The sequence below is a fragment of the Solea solea genome, chromosome 12 (genome assembly GCF_958295425.1).
Source record: "Solea solea chromosome 12, fSolSol10.1, whole genome shotgun sequence".
Taxonomy (NCBI): domain Eukaryota; kingdom Metazoa; phylum Chordata; class Actinopteri; order Pleuronectiformes; family Soleidae; genus Solea; species Solea solea.
Window position 1 is genome coordinate 11,232,227 of NC_081145.1, and position 18,718 is coordinate 11,250,944.

General features: G+C 42.2%; 1 protein-coding gene across 1 annotated transcript in view; it reads left to right on the plus strand.

Moving 5' to 3' along the window:
• The first annotated feature begins 1,452 nt into the window (after window positions 1–1,452).
• tmtc2b (transmembrane O-mannosyltransferase targeting cadherins 2b) overlaps window positions 1,453–18,718 on the plus strand; it is an 86,054-nt gene continuing 68,788 nt past the window's right edge. The window contains exon 1 of the mRNA XM_058646165.1: window positions 1,453–1,987. Coding sequence (XP_058502148.1) covers window positions 1,905–1,987 — 83 coding nt within the window. The 5' untranslated portion in view covers window positions 1,453–1,904. The remainder of the gene's footprint in view (window positions 1,988–18,718) is intronic.

Sequence of the window (18,718 nt, forward strand, 5' to 3'; positions counted from 1 at the left end):
ATAACTGTGAAAACCTGTTGTTTTTATTTATATAAATGTATTTTAATAGACCCTGGAATAAGGATGTTGGAGATCATGCACTGAGAGCCCTCTACTGGCCACAGTGGACTCTTTGTGCAAAAGCTTATATTATTGGCCAAGTGGAAATCAGTGTAAAACAAACACTGGCACGACACCAAATCCTCTCAGGGACTAGTGTCATGAACATGTCATGTTTTCTTTATATCAACTAAAAGGAAAATAAAGAGAAGAAAAAACCCAACTTTATTCCCATGATTTAATCAGACAACTCATCTTTTTGATCAAACTTTCTACTCAGACAAAATTAAATCCACACTAAAGAAGACTTTGATGTCAACTGAAGACAGACTATAAAGAATTTTAAATAGAAAAAAATGGGCTTTTTCATTTTTCCTTTTCTATTTAATTTCATCTAACGAACAGAAGTCAGAGCACAGGAGTGCAGTGTTCCTTTTACTGCTGCTGCTGTTTCCTGCAGCTGTGACCATTTAAGTTTATGATATTGAAGCAGGACTACAGTTTAACAACAGAACCGTTGCACCACATAATACTCTATCACAACACAGTAAATGGGTTTAATTCTACAGTAGCTTTGAAGTTTCTGATTTTCCAAACCAGGGAGCAGAACACGCATTAGCATTAAACCCTTAATTTATTCTCTAGACCTAAAGTAGGGGACATGTTCCTCTCATTATGGTGCTAAACCATTAGGGTGTGAAGGCATTAGAAATTAAATTAAACAGCCAGGCTTAATCTCGGTGAACCACGTGCACAGTACCTGTCAGACTGAGGACCACCTCCATACTTAGCACAGGGCAGTTAGTGGTGGTGTATAAGTGAACCTTATGGGTGTGATTTATCCCCGTCTCCCGGAGTGGGGAAATGCGCATGCGCTCCTGATCTCTGCGTGGTGAGGATCACAACTACGTCAATTGGCCAGAGACACCAAGAGCTCAAGCGGAAGTGGAGCACATCATCCTCCATATTAAAGTCCAACTTATGCATTTTGCAGCCTGGTGCGATGCAGTTTAATACTGACCTGAAACGTACAACATTTGTATGTTTTATATAAAATATGACATTATATTGAAAGGTGACAGCATGTATAGATTAGATTTAAAAAGGGCAGTTCAGTCATTCATCTTGGTGCAAGGAAATTGCTGATGTATGCTCAGTCATGATAGAAAACATGGTTTGAATTCGACTCTTATTATTTTAAGGAACTAAAATAACAAGAATTATTATGACCTTTGTAGGCTTTTTATGTACATAGTATAGATAGGTAGATAGATAGATAGATAGATGGATAGATAGAATAGTTGAAGCGCGAACGTTTGATGACTTTTACGTTGAAATTCTTACCGGATGTTGCGTTTGCACTTCCGTTAGCTTACCCACAGTTTCAATCACGATGCTCGTCCAGCAGCGGCCGCTGAGCATCAGAGAGAGAGAGAGGGAAAGAGCGTTGATCTCCCTCCCTTGCGTGAGTGTGTGAGCGCGTGTGTGAGCGTGTGTGTCTGTGTGTGTGTGAGGGTTTGTCACAGATTCAGTAAACGCTGTTTGTGAGTCACTGACTCGCTGTCGGACTCGGAGCTTCCACACAGTTCACAGCCAACATGGGTTAGGACGCGAGCGACGCGCGGATGATCCACTTTGTGCACTTCGGCGAGGATGATGGGGGGAAAAGAAACGGACTTGTTTTCGCAGATACATCCTGACAAAGACGGAGACTGAGAGGGAGTAGAGAGCGATCTGGACCCGCTGCCTCTCTCCGCGTCTTGCCTCGCTTCAATTACTCTGTCTTTTTTTTTTTGTTTGTTTTTCCTCTTTTGTTTATTATTATCTAAATTTCCCCGCTCCTGCCGCGTGTGAGTGACACAGAGATGTTTGCAGAATTGCTGTGCGGCGCCGTGGCTCTGGTCCTGTATGTCAACACTCTGGGCGCAGATTTCTGCTACGATGACAGGTACTTGTGTGAATGACTGACATCCTGCTCTGCTTCATCTGATCACCTGCAGCACAGTATACTGACGGCTGGCCTCAGTCACTCTGCTACTGCTGCTGCTGCTGCTGCTGAGTTGTATGTTATTGCACCAGCAACTCTGGTATTTACTACTTTATGTGAGCTGCAGGTTTGTCATTAACACTATAAGCAGCAGCAGCAGCAGCAGCCTGAAGTTAAACAATTAATCAATAGTGATAATGATGCTGAGTGTGAAAAGACAATGTAGTGATGCCTCATGTTTGTTAGGTTTCTGTAAAACAATATGCCAAACTTAAAATTCACTTCTCATTTCTGCCACTGACACTCATGTTCCTAATTTAGTGACATATTTATGCATATATATGAACAATTAATCATCACATTTGCAATTTAAAACAGTGCAAAGGCAGAATTTGATTGGTGTTTTCTCCTAATTGTACTAAGAGTTTTATTAATTACTAAACTGATACATACATAGTGGAAACAATGCCCATCTTTGGTCTCTCAACTTTTCATATGTATATATATCTATATATATATACATATACATATATGTATATGTATTATAATAGCAATATCTGCCTGTATGTCTTCGATAGTCTATGTTTTCCATAGGATGCACAGTTAAATCAGGCTCAGTCGCCTCCCTGTATAAAAGTGGTGCATGTCCCCAGAGCCTGGTTTTACTCAAAGTCCTGACTTGTGCTGAGCAAATAATTGATCCCTGGAGAAAAACACATCCATGCAACGTGTCTCCTCGCTGCACAGGAGGAGTCCCTTTGCCAGACTCGTCCAATTGTGAACGAGCACAATCTCCAGTGCTTAGAGAATGTTATTGTTTATTTACTGATAACGGTCATCCACAAACTTTTTTTTTTTTTTAATTTGGGATTCACTTTTTAATGATGACAAACATTTATGACCCAATTCACATTATAACTCATGAGCAAAGTTGTGCGTAATACAACTTTTTCTGACTCATTTTACTGCCATCTCGATAACACATTATGTTAATTTAGTATTATGTAAACCAGCCATTTCCTAGAGATACACTGTGTGTTAAATTGGGCTTCATTGATTATTAGTCAATAGTCAGTAGGTTTGATTTGTTTCTTTGCTCCATACATCACGCAATTCCTGAAAACGGAATCATTTCGGTTTGTGGACAAAACAAGACCTTTGAGAACATCAGAACTCTTAGGTGTGGGGAAAACCAATCAACATTTTTCACCATTTTATGGACCAAACAACTAAGAAAATAATCCAAAGATTAATCAATAATGAAAACAATCAGTTTTCTTTATAACAATCAGTTTTTTTTTCGTAACAGATACTTTTGTGAAATATCGTTATTGCGTTAGCGTGATGGAGTACTGTGATTCGATTTTTCAGCAAATTTCCCACATAGTTAAACTTTCACATGACCGCCCCCCTCATGACCAGACTGGACACTCATTGGCCCCCAAGGTCGTTTGAGTTCCCCTGATTTACGCGGAGCTGACAAGTTATCTGGTTGTTTATGTAGGCAGATATAAATCTTGAGTCAATAGCTGGAATAAATTCAGCAAATTTATTTGGTGACCTCAGAACAATCTCCCACGACTCGTGTTTGTGTGCGTGTGGGTCCTGACCAAGTCTGTGGGAAGGACTGACTTTAAAAACATAGGCTGAACGTTTTCCATCCTCCAACAGAAAGCATCAGTGCACAGGTTGAGTCGTTTTAACGCCGGGTGATGCGTTACTCATATACAGTAGCTGGCCTTTTCATATTTGATGGCTGACAGTGCCCCAGGCTCACTTATGCTTCCTCCATGTCCAGATCTAGGTCAGAGCGACATCTCTGTCTCTCTGTTACCACTGAATCGTCCTCCTGTAGCAAATATCACATCTCGATGAATCATTCATTCGTCTTTACAGGTATATGGGATAATTGCAGGTGCTCAGAAGAAATTGTAAATAGATTATATCTACATTAGTAATGCGTCTTCCTGCACTTTATATATTTACAACAGGAGCTGTGGGATTATTTTAACAACCTCCAGAGGATAGAGCGCAGTGAACCAACAGTACATTAACATCCTCCACATCAACTAGTAGTTTCCCTTACAAGTGTCGGCTCATGATGTTGTGCGTATGCCTCTGCTTTGCAACACTTTCCCTTAAGGCCTTGTTTTTTTTGCTGAAAAGTATGAGCGTTTTCTCCTGGTTGTTTGAGACACACGGTGCATTTGCACTTTGCACCCGGCACGGATGACACAGGCACTTCTCTGCAGGAAAGCTGTCACTCTTTGTTCATAAACCTGTCAGGGAGTGGCTGCACTGTGGAGAGGTGAGAGGCGGCGGCTGCTGCTGCTGCTGCTGCAGAGGCTGCTGCATGTGTCGCTGCTGGAGAGCAGCAAAGCCTCGGAGAGTCTCTGAGAGGAAGACAGAGTGCCAGAGTGCTTCATTATGCTACGAGGGGACGCTAACATCATGTTATTTATTACCGTGGGAGGCTTTGCCCAAGTTAGTGGAAACAGATTATCTTATTTCCAATCTTATTCATCTGTGTTTAACACCATGTGTTTGGTTGTGGTTTGTTGAACATGTTTGCTCAGTTGAAATGTCCCCGAGAGCTGTTTCACAAAAGCAGAATAAAGAAATCCAGGTTTGCAGACAAAGCCCGGCTTGACTTAATCAGATCGGTCCATCCTGACTTTAGTGTTCGTTTCATGAAGGCCGAGTGAGATAAAAATCAGAAAGTGCTCATCGAGGATAAAAGTCGAGTCAAAATTCCCAGTGATGGCTGCCCCATTGATCTTGAGAGAGAGTCCATAAAGTTTAATTGGCAGTTAAAAAAGAAAGGCTTCTTAGGCCCTCAGCCATCTTCATCAAGGCACACATGTTGAATCTTTAAATGAATTTCTGATACGCGACATGTTCACAGCTTTCCATCTCAAAGTGTGAGCTTGATTTCTTGCAGAGGAGACGACTCCTGCTGCTTATTTTGCACCCAAACAACCGCCGCAACTAACGGAGGTGTATGCGCTTTCAACAGATAACACAGGATTACCTAAGCCTGGCTTTGCCACTGTGTTTATGAAACAGAGTCCAGGCCAAGATAACTGGAAAATCCTGGCTTAATCTGCTATCGAGGTTTTGTCCCTCAGGATGCAGAGACTGATCTAACTTGCTAATGCTGTGCATGTGTGGAAAACGCGCTGACTGGGCTTGTAAAGAGGCTGTCAAAACAGGAAATATTGAACGTGTGAGTGGCAATAAATCAAACGCCATTACCCCAAAGCCCGTCGACTGTGGACTGATTGTGGGATCTGATTATAATGTACGTATCATCCGAATAATATTTCAAAGTCACTCACAGAAATCAACGTTTTTTAGTCGCAGCTCATTTGGCATGCATTTCAAAATGAAGAGAATTAGCTCCGTGTCTTTCCGTGAACCCGCGTGATAAATAGATGCAGAAGAATTAGATATGGACATTTTCTCACAGTGTGACACAGCGCAAGAAGAATTGTGGCTCCCCTTTGCTTCTAGCTGTGAAACTAATACTGTGTGACTATAGTGATGATGAAACGTGTGTTTGGTTGCATGTTTTAGAGACACCTGAGGGTTTGCACTATAGGGCTGGCACTTTTCCTAAAAGTGAGGTTTGAAGGCATATTATATGTGGTGCTATTCCTTTGAAAAGATCTGGATCATTTCCCAGCCTCCACACTCACAACAAGTGATGAAATCATTTACTAAAACGTCCTATTAGTCACGTCACGTCACGTGAGGTTTAACTGCCGTTGTGTCGCCCGTCTCTGCTGCCTCACTGTGGTGGAGATAACGGCCAAGCTAACAAGTGAGTCTGCAAAATGTGTTTGGGACTTTGCTGTCTATGATGTAGAACCAGAAATACTTCCACATGCTCTTTTACTTTTTTGAATTTCGGATAAAAAAAGTGCCGCCTCTAGTTTGCAGTTTGGATGATAGAGCTTCATATGGTCATGGAATGGCTTTATCATGGTAAAGCGAGAGTGTACATAATGTGTCTCTGTTCTCAGTCTTATAAATTAAACAAATATTATCCGTTCTATACATAGCAACCAAGGCCATCAGGAGGTCACAACTGAAGGAGAAAACATGTGCTACAGTAAATTTTATGCTTCACACATGAAAAAAATCAAAAAATTGCAATGCAATTTTCTGGCCCCCGCTGTCAGTCAGTCAGTCACAGCCCCTCCCTCGATAAATATGAGTGGCTGCTCCCCTGTGCCAAATCACCCCCGGGGAGCTTTTCCTTAGTCTCCCCTGAAAACACTTATCATTAGGACATACACAACTTTGACACCTGCTCTGGAAAATGGGAGTCATTCATCATGTACTTCATATCTGTGCTGTTCGAATCCGCCGTCCGAGCTCAGTGAAGGTATGGCAGAGCACAGATAAATGTCAGAGGAGAAATACTGGTCCAATATTGTGCGTCTTGTGCTAAGCCCGTGGAACGGCATCGCTGGCTTGATTGCCGCTAGCAAATTTCGCCTCGCGGAAAAAGGCTTTTTGTGGCACAGGTCAACAAAGGGTGACGACAGTTGACTATAGTTGAAGTGAGGCCCCTTTTCATGACCGTTGAAAGCCCGTCAGTCTGTTGGAGAGGTGTATGCTTGCTCTCATGCACACTGGGAGCTTTAAATTGCCGTTCTCTCTCTGAAGGCTGTCGGGTGTGAGGAAGTGCAGCCACTTCACTTCCCTGCCCTCAGTCAGCGTCATAAGTTTTGACTCTGTGAGGACGTGTGCGCGGGTCACGCTGAAGGACGGCACCCTCTCGGGGCCCCGGGACGATGATTTGTAGCGCTCAGACGCTGGCTGAGGCTCAGCCCTCTGTTTTCATCCATGAAAGCTTCATTAGTGAGGAAGTCGGGAATGGGAGGCAGAGCTGAAACTCTTCACGGATGATGCGGTTATGGTGTGAAGCCACACAGGGTGGATGACTCATGTTGCTTCATGTTCATGCCAACCAGGGATACAGGAGAGAAAAGTAGAAGTGTATCCTCATTTCTTAGAAGAGAGAGATGGATGATTTTGTAATAATCAGCGTGAGCTAATTATTATTATTAAATGAATCACTGCAGCATTACTTTTTAATGTAAATGTACTCATTTTGTTCTCAGACTCTCCACAGCTGCTAAGTTAGTTAAATGTTTTTATCCAAAAGTTTTTTTTTGACAAAGTGTAGGTTTTAATGACCCCTTTCATTGACCTAATATCTAGTTTTTATATTATTTTATTTAAAATAAGTGTACTGTGTACAGTGCAGACACAACCTGCAGATTGAAGATATAGGCCATGGTTTTTGTTATTAGTTTGAAAGAAATTGAAGAAAATAGGTCAAATACAGTATATCAGCCAAAAAATTGCATCATATTTTGGCCATCAGATCTTATTGGCACAAGTATGTGAGTTCACACACAAACAGAAATGTAAACGTGTCCAGATTTACATTTACACCATGTCCCAACAGATAAAGTTTGTTGTTTGTAAGTAAGTGTAGCCCTTCTTATCAATCTGAACACGCTGTGTGGTCCCAATAAGGTGAAACTGTGTTGTGCTGTCTGTGTTGGACTACCTTGACAGACATGGATTCAGTCTGTGTCCACGACTGCGACTCGTCCTTGGCTCCATGTGTCAGTGCACTCATCTGGAACCCTACTCTCATGGCCTCTGGTATAAGATGGGCTGGTTAGCGCTGTGGCTATGTTGAGGGCCCAAGGGCGGCAACCCAGCAGTCTGAGTATCTCCACTTTTTCCCCAGTCAGGGTTTCTGTGTCTGCACCCTGTAATTACCATGCTGCCTGCAGAGAGAAGACTCACGGCATGGTTTGGTGGACGTAACTGCTCCGCTGTCTATCTCTCATCTCTCCCTATGTCGTTTTCTCTGTCTGCCTATTCCTACCCCCAAAGCCGCTCAGGCCGCCAGCTCCCATCAGCCAGTGACTGCCTCCAGATGGTCCCGTTTGGTAGGCTGTTTGGGGTTTTTCTCCCTCCTGCAGTTTGAAGGGGAAGGTTTGAAGTGGATTCAAATGGAAGATGTTGTGTTTGCTCATAATTGCCAGGATGGAGACATCAAAGTTCTCGATGACACAGACATGTGCATCACAGAGGCGGCGAAGACGGCCTTAAGACAAAAGCAAATATCTTTATATAAATGTTTTTGTATAAAAACATTTTTTTTCTAATAACTGTAGATTAAACAGCGATGTCTGTTGCGAAAGGGATCTTTTGCTCTGAACGACAGAGAATTATCATCCAACTGTGCAGTTTCTTTTAGCTCTGCTGAGTTTATGTCATCTTTCAGTTACTGTTTTGGCTGTTAGCACTGTTGCCTCATAGGAAGAAGGTCACCAGTTGGAATCTTGGTTCAACCAGTGGCCTTTCTGTGTGGCATTTTCCATGTGTGTGTGTGGCGTGGCGGGTCTTTGGACTCAACATGCACATCAGGTTTGGTTCGTTGGAGACTCGGGTGTAAATCTGAGTGTGATTTTTTTGTATTTGTCCTTTGGTATTTTGCTCTCTGTGATCGGCTGTTTGTTGTGCCCTGTCTCCCACCCAACGTCAGCTGGGTAGCAGTAGAAAAGTAGCTGAGAACACAGTTTTTATCCCAATCAAAGCATGTGAATGTGTCGCTATGAGCAACTGTTTGCAAATAATGGCCTAAAGTGGGGCAAAGGTTGTACTCACTGCTTGTTTCTCCTGCCTTTGAGTGGCCAGGAAATAAAAATAAATGATAAAAATGTCTGATGACCGCAGTGGTAGAGGATGTATTGGCAGTGGTGACGCAAGCCTAGAAATCATCTCACTCTTATTTTCACTTATGCAGATAAACTAGTCATGTCAATCCATTTGTTTCAATAAATACTTCATACACTTATGAAAGGTTCAGATTTATCTGTCAGTACTTTGTTTTACCCAGGTTTACCCTCTGAACTGTGCAGAATTACTTGAAGCATTTGAGTCTCAGATGGAGGGTGTCCATATTTAAATCAATAGAAAACAGCTGGCTAAATATGATGCTCCATTTCCCCCCCCCCCCCCCCCTCACTGTCTTTGGGCCCAGGGTATGACTTCATTGTATTGTGTCTCGCATGTTGAATTTCACCTCATAAATGTCATCAGAAAATTTTGGCTCTGGTGAGAGCAGAAAGTAAACATCTCAATTAGTTACATATTTGGAAAATGTATCACAGAGATTACACATCCAGTGTAATCTCACACTAAGCGTTTTAGAGCATTTCCTTTCTGATTGTGGACATTCCTTTCCTTTCTGATTCACCACATTTCTCATCGACTGTCAAAGCTCCTTTTGCAATTCAAAGAAGCTCTCATTTCTTTCTTCACGAGAAATTGCGCATGTTAGTATTTCACATGTCAACTTGCAATGCCCTATCTCACTGTCTGTGCATCAGCCATGTCAACATGTCCAATATTTTGCAAAGAGGAGTTTTAATATTATTATTATTATTATTATTATTAATAATAATAATAATAATAATAATAATATTAATCCTAATAATAATAATAATAATCATTATAATAATAGTATAATAATAATTATTAACTTTATTTCAATAGCACGTTTCTTAACAAGTGTTACAAAATGCTTAGCAGTCCAATCAATCCTTGACTTGGCCTGATGGGGTGCAAGGAAAATAGATGACAGAAACAACCGATGAACATATCGACAATCCAACAATCCAACAAATATGTTAAAAAGGGAGAGGGAGAGATGATGGAATTATAGAACAATAGAAAAATACATTAAAATAGTCCATGGCTACACAAGAGGCCAAGGTGTCCAGCGAGAAGAGCTACATCTTGAGAAGTTTGGACAGCTCTCACATGTGTTCCACAGCTTAGGAGCTGACAGAAAAGGGGATATCTATTAACTATAAACGTGTATATCAGTAGATTACGGGATTCGAAGAAACTGGACCGCAAAGAATGTGAAACATGTTTAAAAAAAATAGCACGAGTAAATAGAGTGAAGTGTAGAAGCTCTACTGGAATATGACTACTGAAATATAAAACAGCTGTCGTTCGTGCATGAGAGTAAACCCAAGTGACCCAACCCTCAAGTTAAACACTGCACTGCTCTCATGCCAAAGCTGAAAAGCAAGAGCACCATACCATTATTTGCACAAACACACCTGCACACCTCTGTTGTTGTGTGGTGTCTGCTGCATACAGTACCTGCTGCGGAGCTGCTGCTTTCCTTCTACAGAGGGTTTGCCTTTGAAAGATTCCCATAAATGATGCACTGTCAAATAAATGATTCCCTGTAAATGTTAGGACAGTATGAAGCTGTGCATCCATCAGTGCTGCAAATATTTCCATATGAAATCCTTGTTGAAAAAAACCTTGTTGTTTGACACATTCGACAGATTTTGCTATGAACCGCTCTGAACTCACGGCAAAATTGGCGACATTTGCATAAAGGGCAGTGCATCTCAAGCTGGCAGTGTGGTCGTTTTTTGTTTTTTTTTAAATCTGATAACAAGTGTGCCTAAATGAGGAGGAAATCTGCTGCAGATCTGCGTTGCCCACGCCTTTGTCACAGTAATCCTCGGTGACATTTTACATGCGGAACGTGCCCTTGTGACGCCACGGAACACAAACGTCCAGGTCCCACTTTGATTACTGTAGCGAACCGCTCCCTGCCGTCGGATGCAACAGAATAGTTGTGGCGTCGTGTAGCGAGCTGAAATACTCCGCTGATTGCCCACTTCAGCTGATTGTCATTTGTGATGTGCTACAGTGGTTGAGCGGCGTTCTTACTGTGAGACTGAATGCTACTCACGAGCAGCCATTGTGCCCTCTGCTGTGCTCGAGCCAGGCCCCTGCAAGCTGCCTCAGAGCTGCAATAATCTGACTGATGCTTTGTAATCACCTGACTGGTATGCATTGGGATGAGAATTGGGCCATATGTAAGATGGCGGGTTGATTGCCTGGTTGATAGATTCACCAGATTGTCTTCGCTGCATTGCATAAGGCGTTAACCTTAGTCCTCTTTGGATAGTCTCTGTGCTCCTTGCCTGGCTATCTAATTAAAAGCCAACAGATTATCCCTCCTAGTACATCATGTGGTTATAGCAGCACACACACACACACACAGATATTAATCTCCTTAAATGGGAATAATGTGTAACACCACAGTGACGCATTCAACAAATGGTCAATGTTGTGTGACAGACAACACATTTCACAATGATGTGACAAATGTGACAACTCCCATCAGTCAAAAATGATGCGTCAGTTCTGCTGTTGTGCCAACAAAATAAAACGTCTCGGACTCATGTTGCGACTTGCTCTCTGTGTTCCTGGAAACAGCGTTTTGAAGGGGTATATTGATCGGTAATGGTCTGCTTTCGGATATGGTCTCATCATTAGACATGAGTCTCATATAATTTGACTCTACGGGGGCTAAGTTGTTAATGGGTCCAGACAAGGGTTTGGATTTCGGAGGCTAATGCTGGCTGATGGCTCTTAAGCTGTGGCCACTCTCAGGCTCTTGGCCCTCTTCATATTAATGGGATTAACAGGACTGTGCATGAGGGGGGCATGAGGTGTAAGCAGAGAACCCGAAGCCATTAGAAACAAAAACTCCCCTGTCCCTCCATACCCAACAGGGATGCTAAAGTTGGCCCTTTTCAGCAAGGAAGAGGAGAAGGTTACCCCTCTTCACTGGGCCTCCCCGTCTTGGTGGCCTTATTCTCTGTCGAGATTCACTGGCTCGTTTCGATAAGGTTATGACACAAGTTGGCCGGTTTGGGGGAAATGCCTTTGTCCATTGTGAGAAGAAGGGGCTGTGTGGTCCCTCTGTTCTCCCCGGACCCAAAGAAGGAGGCCATTTGTCACCAAATCGAGGGGGAATTAAGGACTGGTTGTGTTGGCTTGCTGTTACGAAAGACAAAGAAACAAGACCTCAGTGTTTGAACAGAGCATAAAATTGCTGCAGTTTTGTAAACCAAACCTGTCAGAACCAATTGGGTGACCTCTGGTAGCACAGGCTCTGGTTAGTGTTTTTAAGCTTTGAGAGAGTGGAAGGAAAAAAAGATGATGCGCGGTTCACGAGCCAACAGTAGCATCACTGTGTTGTGAGTGAGCCAGCTCAACTTGTTGTTTTTGGGTGGCATGGATGTAGAGATGGAAAGGTGATCCACCAGTCAGTGCTCTCCTCATGCGTTGCAGAGCTGGTAGCCAGTTTGAACACAGCCACCTGCTTTTGATATATATTGTGCATAATTTTATAGAGAAAATTGGAGCAATGTTGGGCTACTTTAATCATAAGCCACACACATTAAGAGATGAAAAGCTAGTTAAATAGTTTAGTTTTAAACCTGTGATGCAACCTGGTTTAATTCATTCTCTCTACTGTGCCATTGTGTTGCAGTGATGTTCTGTTCCTGGTGGGGTTCATGATGCTTTGGGTTTAAGAGAATGTAAAGCTCAATTACTGTCTTTTGTTTTTTATTACAGCTGTGTGTATTGTCTCTGTTTACAGGTTATTGTTTGTCATGATTAAATTGATAAAAGCAGTGCAACGGCAGCACATTCGCCCGCACCGTTGTCCCCTGAGGTATTCAGTCACCTTTTTTTTTCCTAGCACAGAAAAAGCGTCAAGCCCAAATAAATCTAAATCTAGTCGTAATCTTGTTTTTCTGTGGTGAATGAACAGAGTGAGCTAACAAAATCTTTAGGTAATCTGACGTGATTATGGTTGAGGATTACTTCCCTCTCTTGTCAGATCCAGGTTTGCTCTCTCTCGAGAACACACATGGTGGATTTGCTCTGGCTCGTGTTATTATTGAGGTTAAAGTGGTTTTCAAATATGATTACAGTATCTGGTGTGGGAGCTGAGTCAGATGGCGCACAGAAGTGCCTGTGGTCAGGTGAGTAGCCACTGCAGGTGACCTGCTGCTCCTTTTGCCCTGAAACACTGGGTCATATCCAAACGTGTGCCCCCTGTGGCTTGATTCTGCTCCGATCCTGTGTGTTTGAGTCACTGCAGAAAAGAAGCGGAAGCAGAAGTGTGTATTGTTGTACACTTCTTTTTTTTCATTTGTGGACCCACAAATAAGCTGACAGGGCAAGTCTAAGCCTTAATACTCGTGCACCCGGATGGTCCCAGCAGTAGGAGTTGCCTTTCCTCTCTCTTCCCTCACTTCCTACCTCTGACCAGACCACAGCAATGGAGGAAGAACATCTTTTCACAAGCTGCCCTAATTGATACTGTCGAGCCCTGGGAACCTAGTGTGTGGTTTTAGTACTCTGCAAAATGCGTGCAAAGCACAACAGCCTGCAGTGTGCCACCCTCTGGGACACCACAGGTTATTTACAACCAGACGAACAGTCTGACTCAGGTCCTTGTATAGTTTCCTTTAAGTAAGTAAAAGGGAAAAAAAAAAAAACACCGCACTTGGATGTGACCTTGCCAAATCTGTCATCAGCAAGCACGGGCAAGAGTTGAATCCAATCCAAAACCGTAATCTCAAGGCTTCAAACTACGTGATGAAATTAAACCACATATAGAGGTGCAGAAGATTTGATTCCTACTGTTGGCTTCCCTTTTTTTGCTTAGCCTACAAATGTTGATTATATAATGTGGTTATAATTAATAAAGGTTTTGAGCCATATATATCTATTATCTTTGGATAGGGGATCGAGACGTCCAATCAAATGCAGTTTAAATCGACGGTAACTGTAATGTAACTTGTCATGGCTTGGTAGAGCCGATGAGTCCGACATGGGAACGGCTTGTGTTGTATTGCATTTCGCAGACATAGCCAAGTCTCTCTCCCCCTTTCTCTGTGTCATCTGGAATAAAATCACACCAGCGACAGATTGATGGAGTCATGGTGGTTTTCAAGCTTGATTTCAGTGGTTTATTTTGGCTCAGCACTGACCCTCAGTGTCTGTGGCCACGGTGTTTCTCCTCTCCTCTGACCTCTCACATGTGTGACTTCCCCCCCTGGCGATTCTGCCAAGTGAGGTCTTCCTCCTCAGCAGAAGATGGATACACACAATTGGCCTGAGTTTATTTTTGATACATGAAGGAAGTGTGGGTTGGGGAAGAAAATGTGCACAAGTGTTTTTCCTTCACCAGCCCCGGAGGTTTGAAGATCTGCGGAGAAGCACTGTCAGCCGCACTGACAGAATAATGAGACTCCTTAAATGAGCTCTCAAGAAAAATAAATTTCTAATCTGAGATAAATTGAGGGTGTGCAGAGGAGAAAAAGGGAAGCTGGCGAGACAGAATGAGTGACTGATCAGTCAGATCCCTGATTATGTATAGCTGCGAAGGCCTAGAGGCTATCTGTGTCAGCCTGCACTGAGCACATGTTGTCCTGACTGTGAACTCCAGCTGTTAAGGGCCTTGCAACATTTAGCGAAAGGGGAAAGCAAAGAGGGCCCAAAACCACACTAGAACCCCCAAGTAGTTCCTCCAAATGTGTCCAGCGTGTACAGCAGACACACTTCCCGCCACCATGTGGTGGAAACATCAGCAGCTGTTTTAATTAGGAAGGAGGCGGAGAGAAATTCATCCTTAGCGGTTCTGGCTTGTGAGCTTTGTTTTCATTTGTTTGAGTGACTGCTGGGGTCCCAGGTGAAGACCCCAACCCTCAGACACATATTGTTTAAACAAGCTGTCGCTCAGAAAGCCCTGAATCTTCTCTTTTTTTCTGCCAGAGAAAGCCTGATCAGAGGGAGCCTTTCAGGCTCTCAGTCAGGCTTAATGTATTTTCGAGAAACAACCCCCATTATCTTGAAAGAAGACAAATTACACTATACGAAGAATGACATTTATATACACGAGCCGACGTCTCGAGGCAAGTTGGACTCGGTCTCGGGAAGAATCGAAATGATCTAACCCCACTGGCAGATTTCCGTCACTCGTGTAAAGAAAAGTACATTATCAGCACTAAACACTAGATTAAATGACTGTTGCGGTGCTTTCTCTCTGCCAGCGCTGCTTATTTAGTACCCCTCTGAAACATTTACTAATGCAGTGCACCCATCAGTGCAATTGATTGATGGCGCTGATGATTCCCGTTCATGGCGGCTGAAGGAAAGCAGGAAGAACTCGGGTACCTGCAAATTCGGCTTGGTTCTCTTTTGTGAGACATGGCCATGTTGTTGAAGAGAATAGATCTTGATTGGTGCTAAGATTAAGGCTAAAGAATCTGTACGTCATGCAGCTGTTATTTTCCTTAGGAGCTAACATCTACCACCGTCTTCTCATCGAGACGTTATTGATTTTTTCGAGGTGGAATAATCCAACATAGTTTCCCAATGATCACACAGATGGCTGGCTCTTATTAGACCAACAGGGATTTCATTTATTTCCTCGTGCAACTCAGGGAGGTGTAAATATATGTTGGAAAATGAATGGCTTATGTGTCGGCTGTCTGCAGCGTCACAGTTCTATGTTTCATGGTTAAATGTAGCATCAACAAGCAAAAAAAAAAGCTGTTTGTGTGATTTCTCCGTGATGTATAGCACGTGGCCAGCAAGTAAAGATCAGATTTATGTGGGAGATCATTGTCTATATGACACTCCACTGCTGAAGACACTTGGGCTGTAAATCATGGGGCTGAATGATGGATCCCAGCTGTCACAGTGAACAGATGAGTTGGCAGGACCCACACTGGCATGTTTGCCTGCTCAACGAGCTTTTAATTTGCGGTAACGACTTGACATCGGCAAATTAGGGGTTTGTGGAAATCACAGAATTGGGAGTTATGTGGAGGAAGAATGGGACCATACCTGTTTTTCGGAGGTGCTCTGGGCTGCGGCCAAGCTACTTGGCTTGTGCGAACATAAGTCATGGAAGTTTTTACAGGCAGAATCTTTTTTGGAAACAGTGTTTTGTAGAGAGGCCTGCAAGAAGTCACAGCGGGAGAGCTGTCGGAAAAACATCTAAAGGCCACTGTTTGAATGTGAGGTACGAAGTGCCATTTCATTTAAAAATAATAATAATAATAATAAAACTATTAATTATTTATACAAGTGCTACAATTGCTGTAAAAATATCTTTGTATAGCTTCCATTGTTAGACTCTTGCTTTCTTTGACCGTTAATTCATATTATGAAGAATGTTTATTTAGCCCTCGTTTTAGTTTGGGTATGGTTTTTTCAGTGTAATTAGTCTGTTTTCACGGGTGCTTTGTGTTTTACACTAAATTGCAATCTTGGCTCTCACCTCGGGCAATTACAGTTCCCTGTGTGATGAAGTGTGGTTTCCACTACCTTCTCAACTCCAGTTGGAGTTGTTAAGAATGTATATTTTGCCTGGAAACGTGAATATTTTCTGTAGACATTTGACGGAGTGTGCTGCAAAGCACTTCCTCGACACATTGCTCAAGTTTTTGTCATTCAGCATCCTGCATGCTGCCAGGTCCTAATAGTTTTACTATATACTGTCTGGGTGAGTTTACCATTGGAAATAGCATATCTGAAGCTGTGCCATAATCACATAATCGTCTTTATGAATCATCTCATGGTATTTATAACGATGGCTTCTGGTTTTCTTCAGGAAACCAACTTGGCTCTTTCTCTCTCTTTCTTTCGCTCTCTTTCTCCTCTTGCAGTATCTGAGTAATAGAGAAAATAGCCATTTGAAAAATTCCTTCTTTTTTTTTCCTGGGAAACATTAGTGGTATTATTTTACAATATTACATTTCCAGCTACATATAAGAGTTCATCTTTATTTTTATATATTATTAAACCCTGGCAGAGGTGAAGGAAAGCCACTGATCCATCAAATCCTCTGCTTTTAATGGTTATGTATGTATACGTCAGTGTTGTCCACAATCATTGAAATCAGATTTTTTTCCATTAGCAGATACTTATATCTGACCCTGACAAATAATACTGCAACAATAATATTGGCAGTGTGTCGTCTTCTTATAGTCCCATGTTTTGTTTTAAAGCTATAACAAGTGGACGATACTGCATGTTTTTCTTGTATAAACAGCCGCATCCTCAGTGAAGATTCGGGATATGGCCATTAATAAAAAAAGAAATGTTCTCCCTCAAGCTTTAATTATTTGCAGATTTAGGAGGTTTTCTGTGTAACTGTCAGTGGACTCCCAAGGGTGAGTCATCTGCTGCATAATTGACGCTCTCAGTCTAAACCAGATTAAGTTTTTAAACCTTTTAGTGTGTCCCCACTTGGGAGGATGTTGAACTTCTCTAGACTAAAATCCATGTGTTTCTTTTGTTGGGTTTTGTTCATGGAAGAACTTTTAGTATTTACGCAATGAAGGAAAAAGTCACTGTAATGATTTCTAAAATAATGATCAAGTGGGTGGTGGGGCTGCACAGTATAGTTAAAAAAAATTATTTATTTTTGGTAGACTGGTATTTTTGGTAGTAATTGGTATGACTCATAATTTCATTTTTGATAGTCTCAACAAACTAAACCTATTTTTCATCCAAAGAGCTAGATTTCTGGCACGGCGGAATGCTGTTTCGAAACATTTATCAAATCATTTCCGTGTTTTTTGATCTTGATATCGCGCTTGGTCATATTGTGCTTTGGATTATTTTGCCATTAAGTTTGCAGCCCTACGACCAAACAAGTAGAAAAGAAGAATGGTGTCGGCTAATTGAATTTGACCTTGATCAGAAACGTCAAAAGGGACTTTGATTGACGTCACTATGGATTAAATCTGGGCAAACATCTTGATCTCATTTGAAAAAACTGATCAAAGAATGAACGTGCTGCATCGGCTGCAGCTGGAGACCCAGAGATAAAGCCCAGTTCTCCTCTGAGTCCACGCACATGTCCTTACCACACCACAGTTCCAGTTTCTGACGGCTCGGAACCTTGAAACAAAGGTCACCTGCATATTCATAACCCTTAGTGCTATTTACCTGAAGATATTCAGCTCACCCCCTCTTCCTCATACGCCTGCAAAATAATGTGGTTGTTGATTTGTTGAGGGTAAATATTAAGGCTAACTAAATAAGGGGCAGCTGCTTCTGCATAAATAAATCATGATACACTGTATCGCAGTTCGTGTTGTCATCAAAACACTGAGTGCAGCATGACGGTAATGTAGAAATGTGGAGTAGCTTCGAGCTTTCACCTTGTCAGCCCACTATACTGTAGCTGCTGTGATGCAAGTTAAGCTGTGCGTGTGGTGCAACCTTTGGCTGATCTATGAGTCTGTCTCCTTGCCAGCTTTGTGCAGTAGCCAGCGTTTCTTTTACAGGAAAACCTGCTTAAGCGTATTCACTGACGTGATGTGAAATCTTGATCCGCTCACTTTATTTTGCACTTGTACTTTGTTATTAGATGCAAAACTGAAGTATTTTTCTAATGCCCCTCATTAGGGAATAGTCAGAAGGTCAACCCAACTATTCCTATTAACACAGAGTGTGCTGTGTGATTTAAGCAAACAAATGAAATCACACCTGATGACTTTTATTACTAAAATTGATGGAGGTTAACTACACTTACGATGCAAAACATAGCTGAGCTATTACACATGGCAGACGGACAACACAGAGTGAACAACCTTGTATGCAATAATAAACAATGTCACTTTGGTGTGTGTGCAGGCTGTGGATGGAGAATATCCAAATATCTTTGAAGCAGATGTCACGTGATATGAGTTTGAACTTGATTTTTAAGTGGAAAAATGTATTCATTATAGCCACATGGCATCT